Source organism: Nymphalis io, chromosome 3 (genome assembly GCF_905147045.1).
Source record: "Nymphalis io chromosome 3, ilAglIoxx1.1, whole genome shotgun sequence".
Lineage (NCBI taxonomy): Eukaryota > Metazoa > Arthropoda > Insecta > Lepidoptera > Nymphalidae > Nymphalis > Nymphalis io.
Window position 1 is genome coordinate 7,439,265 of NC_065890.1, and position 19,817 is coordinate 7,459,081.

The 19,817-nt window shown below is 31.3% G+C and overlaps 1 protein-coding gene across 3 annotated transcripts in view; it reads left to right on the forward strand.

Annotated features, from left to right (window-relative positions):
• Window positions 1-15,295, forward strand: part of LOC126780974 (trissin receptor-like) — a 116,489-nt gene extending 101,194 nt beyond the window's left edge. For all 3 annotated transcript variants that reach the window (XM_050505696.1, XM_050505695.1, XM_050505697.1), the window contains 2 exons: window positions 10,002-10,163; window positions 14,333-15,295. In XM_050505696.1, the coding sequence (XP_050361653.1) occupies window positions 10,002-10,163; window positions 14,333-14,806 (636 nt within the window). In that variant the 3' untranslated portion in view covers window positions 14,807-15,295. The remainder of the gene's footprint in view (window positions 1-10,001; window positions 10,164-14,332) is intronic.
• Window positions 15,296-19,817: the final 4,522 nt, after the last annotated feature.

Below are 19,817 nucleotides of genomic sequence, written 5' to 3' on the forward strand. Positions count from 1 at the left end.
TCGTGGGTTTAAACCGGGCAAGCACCACTGAATTTTCATGTGCTTAATTTGTGATTATAATTGATCTCGTGGTTGACGGTGAAGGAAAACGTCGTGAGGAAACCTGCATGTGTCTAATTTCATTGAAATTATGTCACATGTGTATTCTACCAACCCGCGTTGGAGCAGCGTGGGGGAATAAGCTCTAAACCTTCTCCTCAAAAAGGGAGATGAGGCCTTAGCCCAGCAGTGGGACATTAACAGGCTGTTACTGTACAGTAGATTATGTATTACTATTAGTTACATAATAAATTATTAGTTATTTAGCAATGGAAAATATGATCCTTAATAAACTTTTAACACAATTTTACCGATCTCATTTATTTAATTCTTATGCTTGAATCACTAAGATAAATAAAGCAATATATTTTAAACGTAAGGCTTAATCACGAATTTCTTCAACTGCAGGCATTTTGTAATCATGCACATCCTCGCTTTCTGTGATACATCATTTATGTTAATGACAACTCTTTCTGATATCGTAACTAAAGCCTCGTCTCTACACTGAAATTTATTGTCCTCTTCAATAGCATGTAGACAAACATTTCTCCAATCTTATGCAGTTACGGCATTAAATATTTACTCAGCTTATATCATTATAGTATTTATATTAATTGTGCCTTTTTTGCGAGGTAAATTACTTCCATATATGAGCTAATTAGTAAGAAAATAATAATAAGTCAAATGGCATGACACTTCTAACGATACTAATGCGAGAGTTCAAGGCACGTGGAGCTAACGCAAAACGGCTTATTCAGAATTTAGTCGCTGTGTGTGTAATATACAAATACTACTACAAGCGCAAATAACGTCTTCAAGCTGATTTATGTGTAGATGAGTCATTCACGATTTATATATTGGTAAGTATTATTTATATTATTAAGTATGTCCCTCAGATATAGCTTGTCAGAAACACTGGGATTCATCCCGTATTAAACTTACACACAATTTGCTCCAATGTACTTCAGATACAGACCACGCAAGATTGCTAGCTGTATCTGAAAGAGAGGCCACAGGCTCAGGCTCTCCCTTCTAAAAATCTAGGGACAGAACTTGATTGGGCAACGATACGCATCGCGGTGTTCCTTCGCTTAGGTTTAAAGGTGTGCGAGCCTCACACATGTCCCAGTGGTACCCGGGTGGATCATTTCGGACGCCATGGACTTGCTGCCGAAAAAGCGCTGGCCGTGCATATCGCCATGGATCTCTTAATGACATACTTCGTCGGGCTTTTGCCACAGCTTCGATTCCTGCTACTTTGGAACCGAATAGTTTATGCAGAGATGATGGCAAGAGACCCAATGGAGCAACATTAGTGCCATGGTCGATGGGACGTGTTCTTGATGCAACTTTCGTAGATACGCTGGCAGTATCTCATATCAAGAATACGTCTCGTAAAGCCAGTGCAGCTGCTAAAGCTGCTCAAATACTCAAGCGCCGCAAATATTCACTTTTATCCAATGGATATTAATTTGCGGGGCTGTGTTTTGGAACATTAGGTCTATAATAATAATAATAATATCCTGGGACATTTTTCACACACGGCTATCTGATCCCAAATTAAGCTTGTACAAGGCTTGTGTTATGGAAACTAGACAACTGATACTACATATACTATTTTTCTTTTGTAAATACATACTTATATAGATAATTACACCCAGACTCAGGACAAACAGACATGTTCATGCACACAAATATCTGTCCTGGGTGGGAATCGAACCCACAACCTTCGGCGTGAAAGGCAAGCATCCACCAACCACGCCAACCGTCTATGGTCGTTCGATACAAAAAAAAATCATAAAAGATCTTTTTACGAAACTGGTCAACACTTCTGGGGACCCAAAAGCTGGCGCTTATTTAGCCCAAAGGCTGAGACTAGCGATGCAGAGAGGCAATAGTGTTGGGTACAATGCCACAGGACAATCTTTTAGACGGCGTATTTTAGCTTTAGATTTGTAATGTGTATTTTGTTCTTTTTATTTTAATTTTGTATATTGTAAAAATGTCTGTACATAGTTTCAACAAATATAAATAATTTTATTAGCCTAAAATAAAATTTAATTAGCCTTAGTGAGTTGTAAACTAAGGCAAACTAATTTCGCTAAAATTCTGCCACATGTATATTCCACGAACCCGCATTGGAGTACCGTGATGGAAAAAGCTCCAAGCCTTTTCTTAAAAAAAAGAAAAAGGCTGTTACTGTAATATATTAGACACTACAAATAATTCTTTATTAATACATATTTTTCGTATAAAACTATTCCACATAACTAATTTTATAAACTTTAATTTTACTTTCAAAGACCTTATAACAACTTCGCCGCAATTTTATCATGAATCCATAGTGAATACCATACATAGATTATTCAAGATCTCGACCATTGATATCATATCAATTCAGTGTCAAAGTTGTTTATTTTTTACGCCTCCTGTCTTTGGAATAGCATAAAGTTATACTTCTTACTACTATTTAAACGCGATAAACTGAAAAATCATTATTTTTTGAGTGAATTGCCTGAAATATGACGATGAGTGTTTTTTTTATAGTATAGGTAGGCGGACGAGATACGGGCCCGATGGTAAGTGGTCACCAATGCCCATAGACATTGGCATTGTAAGAAATGTTAACCATCGCTTACATCGCCAATGCGCCACCAACCTTGGGAACTAAGATGTTATATCCCTGGTCCCTGTAATTACACTGGGTCACTCACCCTTCAAACCGGAACAAAACAATACCAATTAATGATGTTTTGCGGTATAATATCTGATAAGTGGGTGGTATCCACCCAGACGAGCTTGAACAAAGCCCTACTACCAGTAAACATTTTTTAATATATGCATTTTTTAATACCTTAAAATCTACACGGTGCTAGCCGCAAGCTATAGTCAAATAATAATTTAATTAAAATGCATTATAAAATTGCTTGACATCATATCATACAAAAACATGTACAATTTCTGTTTGAGGTGGTATTTTGTATAGTAAAATTTTAATATCATAGTAATATGCATCGTCATATTTGTTACGCATTTCTTAGTAAAAATTATAATAAAATTCCCAGTAGACCCGACAGCAGAATTCCCACAATATGAATAAAAATGAAAAATTATGAAACTATTTTATCAACATATAATTTCAATTTTGAAACAATTGTAAGTAATTATATACGGTGTTACTTTCACGTTGCTTAGCGGGTGATTACTTAAGCTATGTTGTGTTTTTCTTTCGAATGTCAAATCAATAAACACAGAAAGAGCGAAATCTGTTACTATGCAGCCTAAGTAATTAAAACTAGTAATGTATGATAACGGTTTGGAACTCTTAAACTAACAAATGATTGCATCACACTAAGAGATCTGTTTTTTGATACATTGACAACTACTAAGATTTATAACATTTAATTCCTGTATTACTTGTCTTTGAAATGCAACGAAATGTTAAATAGCCTATCAAGAAAAGCCATCGTAGCTGATTCAGTCAAAACGGATATCTCATCTTTGATATATAACGAGGAACGCACGCGTAGGCTCTAATAATATTATTTAATGGCATTTTTTAAAGTAGTAGTAGTAAATAATTATAGCCCAAATAATAACATTTATAGTTGTAGTTGTATAGCCCAGTAAACTATACACGTATTTGAATCCGAAAAGACACTATTAAGTTTTTTAAACGCAAAATTTAGGTTTTCAATTTATTTGAAATTCGAAAGTTAATCTTAGGAAAAATATCATTTGATTGAAACACCCTAGGAGATAATTATGATCCAATCCCCAAGGAGCAACAGGATAGGTTAACCTCCTTCTCCCTCATAATTTTATGGTAAGGATCTTTTGATCCCCTTATCCACCATAAATCTGCGGAAAGTTATTTGAAATTATATTATTTACTCACTTATAATATAACAATTTTATTAACATTTATCTATAACGAATTTTGTTGAAAATTTAATGACAAATCTATTAACACTATAACAACGCATGATCTAAAATCACATCACAATAAATATAATAAAATCAGATTAAAATAAATAAAATACACAATATGAATATGAACATACATGAGGTATGTCGTGTCGACTGAAAGCAAGGACGCGGGAAGCATTTTCTCGTTAAATCACAGATACTGTAAGCAAATATTGTGAACCAGGTTTACCTTAGAAAGATGAGATTGCAATTCACATATTGGAAGTTATGTTGGCAGGCTAATCTCATCGTTATTTCTTAATATAGCACGAATACTCAAGTGAAGAGAACGATTAAAATCACATCCATTTATTTTGCTAAAAAAAAGCTCTAGAGCTTAACACAAAAAGGCGTTTTTTTAATGAAATCAAAAAATTAATAAATAGACAAACTAAGCAATATCAAGAAAAAAACAAGATGATTGCATCTGTTTAATTTAATAAAACAGTTAATACGCAGTTCTTGTAAACTATTTTGTTTAACTTGTTTAGATTTTATTTCAGCCCGTACCAGACACTAACAAAACATGTTTCTATAACAGATAAATTCTTATAAGGAATTTTCTCCATAATATAAATGGTGTACCCTCCAAGAATTTAAATGAATTGACTTCTCATAAATTAAAGAGCTAAAAGTCTCGAAAGCTTCTTCACGTGACGTCTTTGAACTAGTAAGGATTATTTTACATAACATATTAATTTCTATATATACTAAGAATACGGCTATTCTTTAAGAACAAACTCGTAGCTTATAGCAGAAAAAGGTCGTGATATGTGATATGCGATATTGACTGTATTAATAATAAATAGGAAAACGTGATTCCATTGGCGGCCATTTTGTTTTTGCCTGCAGTATTCAATTGCATCCCTTTCAAAAGTGCCATCTAACGACACACGTTACCAAACTTACTTAAGTTCAACTAATGTTTATTTTTTCAGATATACGAAGAATACTATTATTAATGTGTGATTTAAATGTATTGAATGTGTAATCATGTGCCAAAACTATGGGCCTTGATGCCTGAAAAATAAAGATATTATTATTATTATAGTAATATTTATCAATGTTACAGAAAAAATTGAAGGCACCGTGCCGAAGTTTTTAATCTTAAAAAGAGATCAATTTATACATCGATTTTAATATAATAAAGGTAGGAAGGCAGACGAGCAACTGAATATCGTATATGGAAAGTGGTCACTCCCTAAGACATTCTCAGTGTCACGAATATGAATCATTTCATATACCGCCAATATTCCACCAGCCTTATGAACTAAGTTATAATATCACGTCTCTTATCGGATGTACCTGACTTACTTACTCTTTTAACCGGAACAAAGCATTACGAAGTATTACAACAACTATTGATTGGTAGTAGAAATAACTAATTCAGAGGGTCTTACACAAAGCCCCATCATCAATTCAAGCAATTATTCGGTTTACTTTTGCAAGAGCACTAAATATATATTACGATTTGATTTTAATATAAAAGGTACTTTAAAAGAAGAGATCAATAGTTGTTTCAACTTAAAATATAACTGGAAACCGAGCTCAGCAAACAGCTATGCTTCGTAAATAAATAATACACAAGTACCTTGTGTTGGATCACTACGCTGTGCTATTGCAAGCGAGAAAGGAATAAAATAAAGTGTATAACAGTATCAATTGATTTCAAATGTACCTTTGTTTTTTATTTTTTTTTATATACACTGAATTTAAAAACTGATTTTTCAAATCATATTATTTAAAAATGTAACGAAGTCGTATTTTGTATTGCATCCTGTGTCATATGCATTTTTCCGGAAAGACAATTCGAATTTTAAATTTATCTGATATTTTCGGATATATTCGTTTTTTTTTTAAATTACTTTTTGAATGTATTATTGTAATAACTTTTTTTTTCTTTTTATAAATTGTCTGAGCTAGTATATTTTTAATATTTTAACGGTTATGAAATTTTCTTTAATACAATACTGAGCTTACATAGAGAGATTGAGTTTTTTGTTTTCTTGTTATAAGTAGGTGAAGGGGCATATGGACCAACTAATAGTAAGTGGTCACCAATGTGTTACTAACTTGGGAACTAAGATGTATATCTCTTCTGCCTGAAGTTACATTGGCTCACACACCCTTTAAACCGGAATGCAGCAATACTAAATATTGTTTATCAAAACAAGATTTTTAACCCATTAGTTATAAACATTCGTCAACCCTGCTATTCGCCCGCAATGAGCTTAGGTGTATTCAACAACAACACGAGCCACGTATTTAGCCACGCGTTCATTTTCATATCATGTAATATTTCTGAAACCACTGATTTGAATTTCAAAATGCTTATTAAATAAAAATACTTATCTTAATAAATGTTTAAGATTAATATACTAATTACGTTGTTAAGGATTAATACTATCGCTTATCACAATTTTTAACATAAAAATGATCATTTTGAGTTATTTATATAATAGAAATACGCTGTTCGAGACTTTCTGTGGACATTTTAGAGAAACGCAATTCTTTCATATATTTTTTAAATATACGGTTTCGACGGCGTTTGTGATTAGCAAATTGTCCCTCCTAAGTTACATATTAAGCTATGTATCTCAAAAAAGAAGCAATATATTAACATACCATATTAAGTGCGTCAGACCAAAGGCTATAGACAAATAAATAATTAAATATTATGAAAATTCTATATCAATCTGAGCATTAGTTAATGCGTGAAACCGGGAAAAAATAAATAAACAAAACTTACTTAATAAAATTGTTATGATAAACAATTCTAACCCATCCGCTCATATAAACCTTATCTTTTTTATTCTGAGGTGAAAGTGAAGCGCAATAATAATTAATACTGTCGACAGATGTCTTTAACTTTCGTAGAAATACTTAAGAACTGTATTCACACTGTATTAATATTTATTAATACACTAAACATAACACTTTCTAACCTGGTGTCGGGATTTGTTCAAGTTCGTCTGTTTATGACTCTCATAGTTTCATTTGATGGTAGGGATTTGTGTAAGCCCACCTGGGAGGTACCACCAACTCATCATATATTCTACCGCCAAACAGCAATACTTAGTAATGTTGTAATCGTGTTTGAAATGTATGTGAGCCAGTGTGACTAAAGGTACAAGGGACATAAAATACAGTCATTAGTAATATCCAAGGTAAATCATGAAAGAAAAAGTTTTGTATGTTTGTTAGTATTTTCTGGATTGGAATGGAAAACTATTATCCTAACTGGAATGGAAAACTACTATCCTTTCCATATACGATATTCAGTTGCTCGTCTGCCTTCCTACCTTTATTATATTAAAATCGATATATAAATTGATCTCTTTTTAAGATTAAAAACTTCGGCACCGATTGTTTATAACCGTGCCATTTTCCATGTATGTATTGTTTCGTTGAAAGGGTTTTAAAATCGACATCGACTTTGTCACTACAGCACATTATCTTGTATAGCCTTCAGAACTCAACAGACAGTCATGACAATTTTTATATATGTAGGTATACCGGGTAACGTCTGCTGGGTTTTGCTGGCTTATTATGACAAACTATATGTAAAACACATTTAAATTGTTAATTATTCGAATGATTTCACTTCAAAATGTGATGTTTTATTTAATGTACAAAGTAATTATAAAACAAAGTTGAGTTCGTGACTCATCACGAAATTATCAAAACTAATTTTCAGCGGTAAATTAGCAGTATAAAATTCAAAATATTTGGGTATATCCGACACTTTGTAAAGGGTTAAATAATTGCTCCCGGCTATTTTACATGCAAACTGAGGCGCAGAAAGTTGTCGAATTACTGTTTGCCGTCGTTGGTTAAATATTTTGTAAATTTTCGGTTTTCAAAATTTTTTGGCTACATTCAAAACTGTGATGAGAAGTTATCCAAATTATTATCAAAAGAATTGACTAATACGGCAGCGTAGCATCCGGTTTGTTGTTTATTTCCATGACTCTGATCTCCTGTAACAAAATATGAGTTTTAATAAACAAAACGAAAAAAAGGATCTAGTTTCGAATAAAAAATAAAATGTACTCATACGGGTCACCTGATAGTACGGTATATCTCTTGCCATAAATATTGCCATTATATGCACTCAATGTACCGCAAACCCAGTCCCATGACATTCCTTGTGTCTGCGGTTACGCTGGCTCACTCACACTTCAAACCGGAACACAGCAATATATATTGATGTGTGGTGGTGCAAAGGATATCCGTATCAGTAGAGATTCATTACTTTAAGCCTACTGAATGAGTGTCGATAAAATGAAGCTGTCATGAAAAAAAAAGCGCTTCGAAGAGATTTAAAAATGATATACACTATTGTTCCTAATATTTCAGCTGGTTACAATTTAAAATCATGTAATTTTGACAAATTATTTACGTTCGTTCAAAAAGTCATGTTATGTATTATTTAAAACTAGTTGCTCCCTACGGTTTTATCCGTGTTAAGCGTTACTACTCCGCCCTCTTGGATCGAACTGAGATGTTATATATATAGTCTATAAATTTTCTCAATAAGAAATTGTTTAACGGAAACGGTTTTTTTTTAAATAGGAGAAATGGACAACTTTACGCACAAAAAGTTAAATCCTTCTCATATTTTTCACATAAATATTTTATGACCAAAAATCATCTATTTATTGTCAATTTTCATTAGCATTATCAGAACTTGTTTACCCCTTAAAATGTACTTGTCTTCTTTTCCGCATAGATGTTAGACGGCTCAATGGGTCCTTATCAATTATTAAGTTAAAAAAAAAACAAAATGTGATGAATATTTACGGTATGTAGAATAATTATATTTTATTTCCCAATGCATAATCTTTTTACATTTTTTTTATTTTTGACACGTACACGTTAATATTTTTATATGTATTAAAAATATTTCAATAGAAGATCACAATATTTACACTTGGATTCATTTACAAGAGCAAGGACAGTTAAGTCCCGCTTCTTTTTGTCTGCTAGGGATATTGATTATTGGTCCGTCGCATGAATCTAATCCCTAATAAAATATATTCATCATTTAACTAAGCTCTTCCAAGGAGCTTACACGTACAAGATTTATTGAAATATAAAGTTTCCACTGGTATATAATTTTTACAACACAATTTTAATCGTAATCATTTTGTACTAACTTAGTGGTTAAACGATCATTTTTCTCAGTTGAGTTATCAATACACGAGGCTCGTGAAATGTCAGAAAATGATATGTAACATTGATCATAATAATTATTACATTTCAAGAATACATGCGTCAAAATAGTATATCGCAATAGTCAGTTGTCATCATTTCACGGGTGAATAATGGGTGAAATAGTTAGTTCTTGTGTAGTGAGAATCACACAACAGCTCTTAGTCCAATGTACGTGACTGACGGACCACGACGCAAGATAACCGCTGTTCGGTTTCCGAAATTGTACCCTTTTTGTGTAAAACTAACGAAATCGTTACATAACTTTAATTGTATCCATAAAATATATTATATCTGGAAACCGATCTTAATTAAGGCTAATAGCAATTCCTATGCATAAAGCGTAGCAATTAAGATGCATTTGGTGTAAAACTGGTATTGTATTGTATTATATTATTATTACTCAATTTACAATTTGGAAGTGATTACAAAACGTTTATTTGAATACATAATAAAAATGAAAAGTTTACGATATACCTGTCTAGTAAGATTGAAAGCAAGCTATAAACATTTCTAAGTTTTGTTAAAAATATGAATGCACTTGAACCTTACTTGTATTTTAGTTTCGTTCAATATTTTCGTTAAATTTGTGGAAGTTGAATCCTTTTCTACAAATATTAAATTAGTTAGGTAAGATATATATTGGACTACTTTTACCCTTTTTAGTCGAGACATAGATTTAGTCGAGACATAGACACAAAAATAAAATCATAATTAAGAGATCCATCGAGAGAATCTATAAGCAAGTTTAATCTTTATTCGTTTTGTTAACTGTACAGGTGCTCTACACAAGAATCGCGGTGGGCTTATGGCAGAGTTCACACGGACTCGGGCAGCTAGGACAGGGGAAATGCTGTGCAACGCAGTGCCCACGCGTGGACAAATCTGTCGCTGCAAGCTGTGAAACCCAGAGGACTCCTCTAGGAACATCTGACACTAAGGTAACAAGATTAATATTAAGGAACTGTAACATTTGTTAATTGAATAAATATATACGGATATTTTAAGAGATATACAAAGTATTAAACAAAAATAGTCCAAGGCATAATTTATCAAACGACCACTTCGGATTGTTTCCGTGCGAGAAACTTTCAATTCGAGTGTAAAATCGGCCATTATTATGCTACATTTCCATTATGAAATTGTTTCATGACGATGAAATATTAATTGAACTTTTCATTGTTTGTTAGATAAAAGTTCAGTAAACAGTAAATTTATAAATTATATTTGTCTATACAATAGATTTGTTTGTTTAAATGCGCTAATCTCGATTAACTTTGAATTCCATTTTTAATCTTGTATTGTATGATTCAAAAATGCTTGTAATATTTTACTAGAATATCTAAAGTTTATTTTGATTATTTTTATCAGCGAGCTGAGATCCCTGAGCTCGAGTATATTTAGCCGAGTCTAGAGGTTAGAACACGTAAATCTTAAAAGGTGTATAAACGCCGTTGACTTTGCTCGATTGGACGTTTACTTACTATGTATCTCATCTCGTTCCACAAAGATTTATTGGATGACAGAGAGGTTACGATTTACGTGTATTGATATTATATATACACATACATAAAATATCGTTAAAAATGATAATAAAAAATATTTTGCAAAAGTAAGATGAAGGTTCCTTTGGTGTTGTTATATTTAATGTGATTATTTCAATAAAAAAAACTTTCGTGATGAAAAGATGTCTTACTCCGTAAATAAAAATCGTGTTGTTTAAAAGAGGAAAGCAAGCAAACAGGCAATCGCGATGAGCGTTTTTGCTCTAAAGTATTTAATACAAATACGTGCAATACATATTTCACATTAAAAGTATGATGAAATGTCATTCGTAATAACGCGTACAAGACTGTATAAAGAACGAATTACGAATATCAATCAAGGCTTATAAAAAATTGTCTCTGTTACACAAATTAAAAACGAATAAAATAACTAAAGAAAAGAATATTTTAAGAAAACCGAGCTCTTCAGGTAAAATCAACAGTAGAAAACTCGACGACATTCATACTCATTGTAATTTGCATAAACTTACTTCGTTAAAGTTGATAACCTAAAGTTTATTAAATATTCCTCACGAATCTACGTTTGCGATTATTTGTTAAATCATTTAATATGAATAGTATTCATATAATATGAACGGTATGATTTATCATTAAATCGGTCTTAATATTAAAACGATTCGTTACACTGACAATATTACATAAATATTTGTTAATATAAAGCTGAAGCAACATTTCGCTACATAATTGAGATAAATCACGTATTCGTTTGGAAAAGACGAATAAGCGATCATTTATTTCTTATTACGATTCAAGTAACGCTATCAGATAAATGATTTAGTTGGGAAGGAACATGCTTAATGTGTTTGCTGGATGTTTATTTTTATATAAATGTCAAATTAAAGTAGTTAGTAGTAGAGCCGTTAGTTTGTATAGATTTCTATATAAAATTCGATAGTTTATATTTCGGATAGTTAAGGTCAGTGTTTTTACAATTTAAATGAAATTGACGCATTATATATCAAAACAATATGTACCGTTTAACGTTTTTTGACAATTATCTAGATTTATTTTAAACAAGCGGTCTTACTATTGTAATGTCTATGTCTGGTAACATAATACATTGTATGCTTTCTCAAAAGATAAGAATGAGAATTTTTGCATAGTAGATATTGGATAGTAAAGGTTCATCCTATTTGTCGATCGCTGGTTCAAGACGCGCAAGGTCCGCTGTGCTTATATGTTATAATTTATTTCGTGCTCAATCGTGTAGAAAAACGTCGTGAAGAAAACTAGATGTGTAGGATGAAGATCTGTTGTATATATATATACCAACCAGTATTAGAGACAGTATAGTAGTATAGTCTCCTTAAAAGTAGAGGAGAAAGCTTTTGCCCAGCAGTTAGACATTTAAGGTCAAAGAAGGTTATATATATAGTAACGAGTATATATATATATTATGAATTAGAATGTAAATAATATATAAAATGTGTTTATTTTACGCATTTTTCTTGAATATTTTTATTATTTTAACATTCAATAGTGACCTTGGAATAGAAGTAATTATGTAAGAAACAGTACCTACTGTTTCTTACATAATTACTTCTATTGTGGCTACTATATCGCAACGTAAATGCAAGTGCATTAGTTTGAAGTGCAATTCGTTATGTCACATAAGAGAGAAAGGATAAGCCGGTCGCAACCAAGTGGGTGACGAATAAATTATTCAACAGTGCTACCGTTTATTTATATGATTTTATATAAATTTGCTTAAACAAAGGGAAAGAAGAAAAAACCTAGAATACCGAGCGACAGACAGTCATGATTAAAACGACAATGAATAAAGTTTAAATGAAATTTTTTGGCATTAAAAAGGCTGTACAAAATCTCTTATCTGTTGAATTTAAGCCGTACACGTTCGAATAAGGATAACGCGTGTATAAGCTTTTGTCGTAACGCTCGGATGCGCATCCAAAATCAAACTGGAAAAGACGATAAGCTTTTATTTCTTTTATAAATTTGAAAATAAGGACGCTTTGTTTTTAAATCCTGATTAATACAAACACTGGCAACGGAGAATAAAGGATATATCCTTGCGTAATAACACTGAGACATCTCAGTCACGTCTCTTTACAACACCGTTCGTTCATTTATTTTAATACAACTATGTGTAAACGTTCACGATCTTATTGTGTATTAGTTAAGAGTATCTACTTAAAATGATAGTGATATATCATCTAATAATACGTCACATTATAATAACGCAATATTATGCACTATCAATACACGTTAAAAGATTCACAACGTATTTACGTTCCTTTTCGCAAATAAATGTTTGATTTTTTAAGCGGTAACAGTCTGTGAATATCCCACTACTGGGCTAATGCCTCTTTTCCTTTTTTGAGGAGAAGGTTTGGAGCTTATCTTATCACGCTGCTCCAATGCGGTTGGTAAAATATACATGTGGCAGAATTTCAGTGAAATTTGACACATTCAGGTTTCCTCAAGATGCTTTTCTTCACCGTCAAGCACGAGATGAATTATAAACACATATACACATATTAAGTACATGAAAATTCAGTGGAGCTTGCCCGGGTTTGAACCTACGATTATCGGTTAAGATTCACGCGTTCTAACCACTGGGCCATTACGGCTCATTGATTTTTTTATTTGTAAATAGTTCCTCATATATAACTATAACTAACTAACTATATATATATATATATATATATATATATATATATATATATATATATATATATATATATATAGGAGGAACTATTATTGTTGTAATTATTATTGTATAAATGTATGTATATTATGTATAAAATAATATTGATGTTGGTAACCAACCGGCAATAAAATATAATATAATTAACAAGACAAATCCTAATCATTCGTTAAAATTTAACAAATACTGTTACCATATAACTGGATTATTGAATAGGGTTTTCTCGATTATTTAAAATGTAAACAATTAATAATCCAATTGAAAGCATCCATTCGTAAATGATGATTCCTACGGGGAACTAGTATTGTATAAATTATTGCCCCCTGTGCGCACTTAAATATGATGAAGTAGTTTCTAAGACAATGCATATTGGCGCTTACGGTGTTCAAAACACTATGCATTATATAAGTATAACGCTTCGGTAAAGTTTTAGAGCTCTCAATGCTCGGCTTAAAATTTAGGAAGTAATATTTGCTAACGACACAATAACTAGCTTAAGTTCTCTTGAAGAAATAACTTTACACGAACAATTGCATACAATATTTGTCACGACTTAATTTTATTTGAATACAACATATTCACAGTGACAGACACGACAATAATGATGTAATGAAGCGTAGAAGGGCTCTATTATCATTACAAAATAAAAAATATGTTTTCAGCAAATGCATTTTAAGGTTCATGGATATAAAAAAATAGTTTTTATTTATAAAATATTCTGTGAATTGTGCAAGATGTAGTCAGGTATAATTTTGTAGCGTCTAAATGGTGCCCAAAACGTAAGGTAGATTATATAAATAACAGAAATGTCTCGTAGTTATGTTTAGTGTATATTACATATACGTAACTTAAATTAACGATGCTTTTCTAATCACAGAGGAAAGTACCAACACCGCCGAGAAGTTCAAAATCACATGAAACTCGAAACTGTCATCATTTGAGCCACCTCTCCCGAAATGTGCTGCGCGCGCGCCGCGGTGTCGTGCGCATGCTGATTGTCGTCGTGCTAACCTTTGCCATATGCAATCTACCGTTTCACGCACGCAAGATGTGGCAAAACTGGTCGAGCGGCTACCGGGGTACGAGTGACTTCAGCGCTCTCTTAACACCACTGACCTTCCTGATCACATACTTCAACTCTGGAATTAATCCGCTATTGTACGCGTTCCTGTCTAAGAACTTTCGGAAAGGTATGCGCGAACTCTTATTTTGTAATTTTCCCGGGAAAAGGAAGAGCGATAATTTAATACTATTGAATCGCGTCGGTGGAATGGGATTGCGAAGGAGTTCAACACGATCCACACGTGCTAACTGCAGCACGGTCACGATGGCTCCCAATGGGGACTCATGAGGCTTACATCGCCGCAGGTTTCTCTGTAAAATCGAAAATGCTGACATATCCTGATCAACGGAGAGTACCGATGAGGTGACTAGTAGCAGCTTTTGTACGGTTTCAACGATTTCTAGACGAGATTTGTACGATTAAATCTTTGTAATGAGCCGATTAATTGTGAAAACCAAAAGGACTATGTTGAATTAGTGATCTCATGAGCTTACCATAGTATGTATATGTTGTGATTGGTAAACGATATTTATGAGCGAAAATCTATTTGTTTGTTTTCACTGTTGTATAAACAAATTAGGTACTTTATTAAACTTCGTTTTAAAATATGTATGTAATATTTTTTTCTTTTAAATGTAAATATTTATATTGAAACTCTTCATACAAATTAAATAATATTCATATGCTTGCAGATATATTTATGCAGAATAATGATGTACCTTTACAAACATATTAGTAGTAGTTAAGTATAGTAAGTTTATTAAAAATTTCTTACACTTTTTATATAACGAAATAACTATATATTTATAATAATGTTAAAAATGAAATAGATGCAAAGTTTCAAGTGGTACAAATTTTATGTTTATTGTAAATAGTGTTTGACTTTAAAAGTCAATTAATTTTGATGAACCAATATTGTGAAATCGCTTTTATTAATATTTAAAATTAGAATTTGTTACATCAATAAACTTTACATCGTTGTTTCTTACAAATGATATATTAGATATATTAATATCGGAAAGACACGAATATCCTTTATGTTTTGCAGAAGTTATTTAAACTGACAGTTGTAAGCCTTTGTGTGAGAAAATTGAATAATTCACGAGCTCGCATATTTTATTTTCGTAGTTTACGAAGTCAGTTGGATTTCCTTGATATCACACCCAAGCACTGGCAGCTTACACTTGAACAAAATTGAATTTGCTTCTTTATAGTAACGACGTCAGTAAATTTATTTTTGTTACACTTTTAAAACTCGAACGGTAAGTTTGAAATTATATTGACACATGCATAAAATTATTTTAAGCAATTTCACATACTTACGATTAGACAAACGAAGTATATGAAATGAAATACATAAATGAATTAATTCATAAAATAATACATTTCAATCAATTAGCAAGTTGAGGTGTAAGGTTATCTTCTAATTTGCAAATATAATTTAATTAAACAATGACAAAGACATCGACTTTAATTATACTGTTTAAATATTTACTTTATATGGATCAAACCCCAAACTAATTTTGAATTTATATATTTTATTTATAAGACTACAATATTTTTTCTTAAATATTCTATTTTAAAAATAATACCATGAAATATATTTTGAAATAACAATGTGTTATGCTTATAGGCTCAAATTGATTTATCATCAATACATAGTTTGTTAAAATAAAATTCTTACCCTAAATCTGTACTATATTTTTGTGTCTAGTTAGTTATATCTAGTTATAAATATAAATATAGTCAAAATATAGTCAAAGGTAGTTTAATAAGAAAACCTGTTAAAAAGAAAAATACATATATAACGAAAAGGGCTCGAGACTTCTGTCATGTGAACTTTGACAAGATAAATTTTTACCCAGAAATCTTTAATATTCCGGAAGATTTTTTCGAAGCATCGGTCTAAGGTTAGCATAACCTTAGAGCGAACTTGTTATCGCTTGTAATTAAAAAAAATTCAATGTCCTCGTGTTTTTAAAAGTAAAAATAAAAAGAGGTAAGCATTTTTTAAATATTTTAATACACACAACATTTTAAATTAATTAAAAAATACGTACATGACCACGCGTGACATTATTGAATAAAGAAAATCAGTTAATTTTGAGAGTTATAATTTATTTTGTTATTTTTTTATCGTTGGTGAATAAATCTGTTTAGTCGCAAACGAAATACAACGCAAATGTTATCTACTCTTATTAGAAGAGTTAACACCGAATGGAGTTGCGTTTGTCACGACGGGCGAATGTCAATCATGGACTGGTTGACAGCAATGGTACGCGGTGATCATTCGCAAACCCATTGGCTCTAACTCGCTAATTATTAGGGTAATCTCTTATTTCATAAGAAATATAAGTATCTGTAATTAAAATAGTTACAAAAGTCAACGTTGCAGTTCACTTATTTTAACGTTTCCTGAGCATAACGCCCACCATGGATTCCCGTGCTAGTTCACAAATCAACAATTAGGTCCGATAGCCCGGCTTCCCGTCGTCCCGTTATATATAAAGTCATAATATGCATTCAATATAAACAGATGAATTCAGTTTTTTTTCCCATGGCAGCTGAAATAAAAGAGTTAAACCCTTTTCTATTTATTATTTTCAGACTTAATATTTTTAATATAAAAAATAAGGTTATTTGCCACAAAAATGCGTTAAGCTTTTAAATTGAGTAGACAAAACTATAGAAATAGTAGTTAACTTACTTTTCTAGGTACTACCTATAATATACGAAATAATTTTAAGAATATTATTTAAATTTAATAATTTTATATCCTTCAAAAGTATCTATTAATAACGTGTAAATATGCAATTTTTAGAATAGCTTTTATATATTTTTCATTGTTTCATAGTTATGTTATAATGGCTGAGATTGCATCAAAATATTATTAATCTGTGAAAATATATTCATGTGCTACAACTATGAAATATTGATAGCGTATTGAATATCTAAGTAAAAATTTATTGTTATAAAAGCGTTATGCGCATGTTAAATTTTATTAAATAATGTATGACTTATAAAAAATAATAGCTGAACATTTTTAAACGTATAAGCCAAAGAAATATTTAGTTATATTTTTGTAATTACTATTCAATTACGTTATTATCTTGTAAACCATATCATTAAACATTCTTCCATTGATAACTGTAAATATTAATTGGAAATTAAATAAATACTTACTCGAATTGTTTTATTTTAATTGCAATTTGTATTTTTTCTCAATAGTAAAATAAATAATAATCAATAGTCTTAACAAGATTAGTAAAGTATTTTTTTTCAACTTCTGCTTTAATAAAATTATCATAAAACTGAATATCATACCTTGAATAATTGAACATTTATAAGGCTCATTATTTTCGAAATATTAATATAGAAATAAAATCAAAAGTTGTCTACGTAAGCCCTTAATATATATATCCATAACTAGTTTCTACAAAATTGTTTAAACTCAACTTAGGTTTCTCAAATTATCTGAATCTTTTTACATGATTGTAATTTTTGTAAAACACTAAAAAATATTAATGGTGTATAATTTTTTTTATATATAACATAGGTAAGCGGACGAGCGTATGGGCCACGTGATGGTAAGTGGTCACCAACGCAACCAACCAATGGTTAACATTTCTCACATTGGCATTATAAGAAACGTTAACCATCGCCAATGCGCCACCAACCTTGAGAACTAAGATGCTATGTCCCTTGTGGTTGTAATTACACTGGCTCACTAACCCTTCAAACCGGAACAAAACAGTGGGTGGAGCCTACCCAGATGAGCTTGCACAAATCACTACCACCACTAAAAAGAAATTTTTTTTTACTAAAAAAACAAACTAACCTACAAAAATCTAACTCTACAAAAATAGTTCAAATAGTTAACTAACTAGATCAAGACCACGAAACATCTAACATAAAAGTAAATTATTCGTTTGTATTCAAAATTTAATTTGTTGTTTTACCAAAACGTGATTACATTAGCTGAACAATGTGATTACAGTCAAGTTTTTCTATTATAATAAATTAAGGAGTTAATTTAATTTAAGATTGTCTACAAAGAATCGTTTGCTGAATTATTCTAAGTTTCTATAGAGTATTAATAATGAACAAAAGAATAATACGAGTACTTTAATATTTTATATGAAAAACATAAAGTTTTATAAAGATACTCATAAATAATTACTCCATACTTTTCTTTGTTGTTTTGCCTATTTCGTATAATTTGATGTATATGAGTTAAAAGAAAACATTTTAATATTTTCTTAATTATCTCTACGCATTGGTTTTTTTTATAGAATATGATAGCGGACGAGCATATGGGCCACCTGTTGATAAGTGGTCACCAAACGCCCTAAGACATTGGCATTGTAAGAAATGTCAAACATCGCTTACATAGCCAATGCGCCACCAACCTTGGAAACTAAGATTTTATGTCCCTTGTGCCTGTTATTACACTGGCTCACTCACTCTTCAAACCGGAACATAACGATATCAAGTATTGCTGTTTTGCGATAGAATATCTGATGAGTGGGTGGTATCTACCCAGACGAGCTTGCACAAACCAGTAAAGTTTTATATCATGATCCAAGTTAAGAATTGCGTTTTATGGTCCTTTAGAGTAGATCAAATCACGTTATTGTTTGATGTTAGGGTGTTTTGTTTTTAATTGTTGAAATAGTAATCACGTGTGAATATGGTTTTAAATTTTAGAATGTAACACATTTAGTTACCGCTCACTGGCAATTAATAATCAATTTCTTTTAACTTTAATGATTGAAATGAATAATTTGGAATAATTCTCTAATTTATAACTGACAATAAAACATTTATTCCTCCTTTCAGACAACCAGCTCGGAAATTCAACCTTGAACTTTCATTGGAAGTCTTTTGTCTAGCGTCAGAATGTTCAGTAGACCAAATTTTAGCTTAGTAATATCAAAATTAAGTCACAATGAGGCTCTTGTTTATGTCATTGTCAATTTGTTTTATATGATTTCAACATCTATTTTTATACGAAATAAATTGTTAAATCCTTGTAGTATTACGTACTACAATGTACTACTACTACCTACTAGTTAGTTTTTATAATTAAAATCGACTACGCAAAAAGCTACTACTACTAATCAAAAATGTTTGGTACAACCATTTTATAGATGGTAGAAATTTGTTTGGGGGTAAGTACCATAAGGTATTCTACCGCCCAGCAGCAATACTTTGTTTTGCTATTTTTACGTTCGAATTGTGAATGAGCTAATGTAATTTCTGGCGCATCTATGACGGTTGGCGTCGTTTATATTTACGT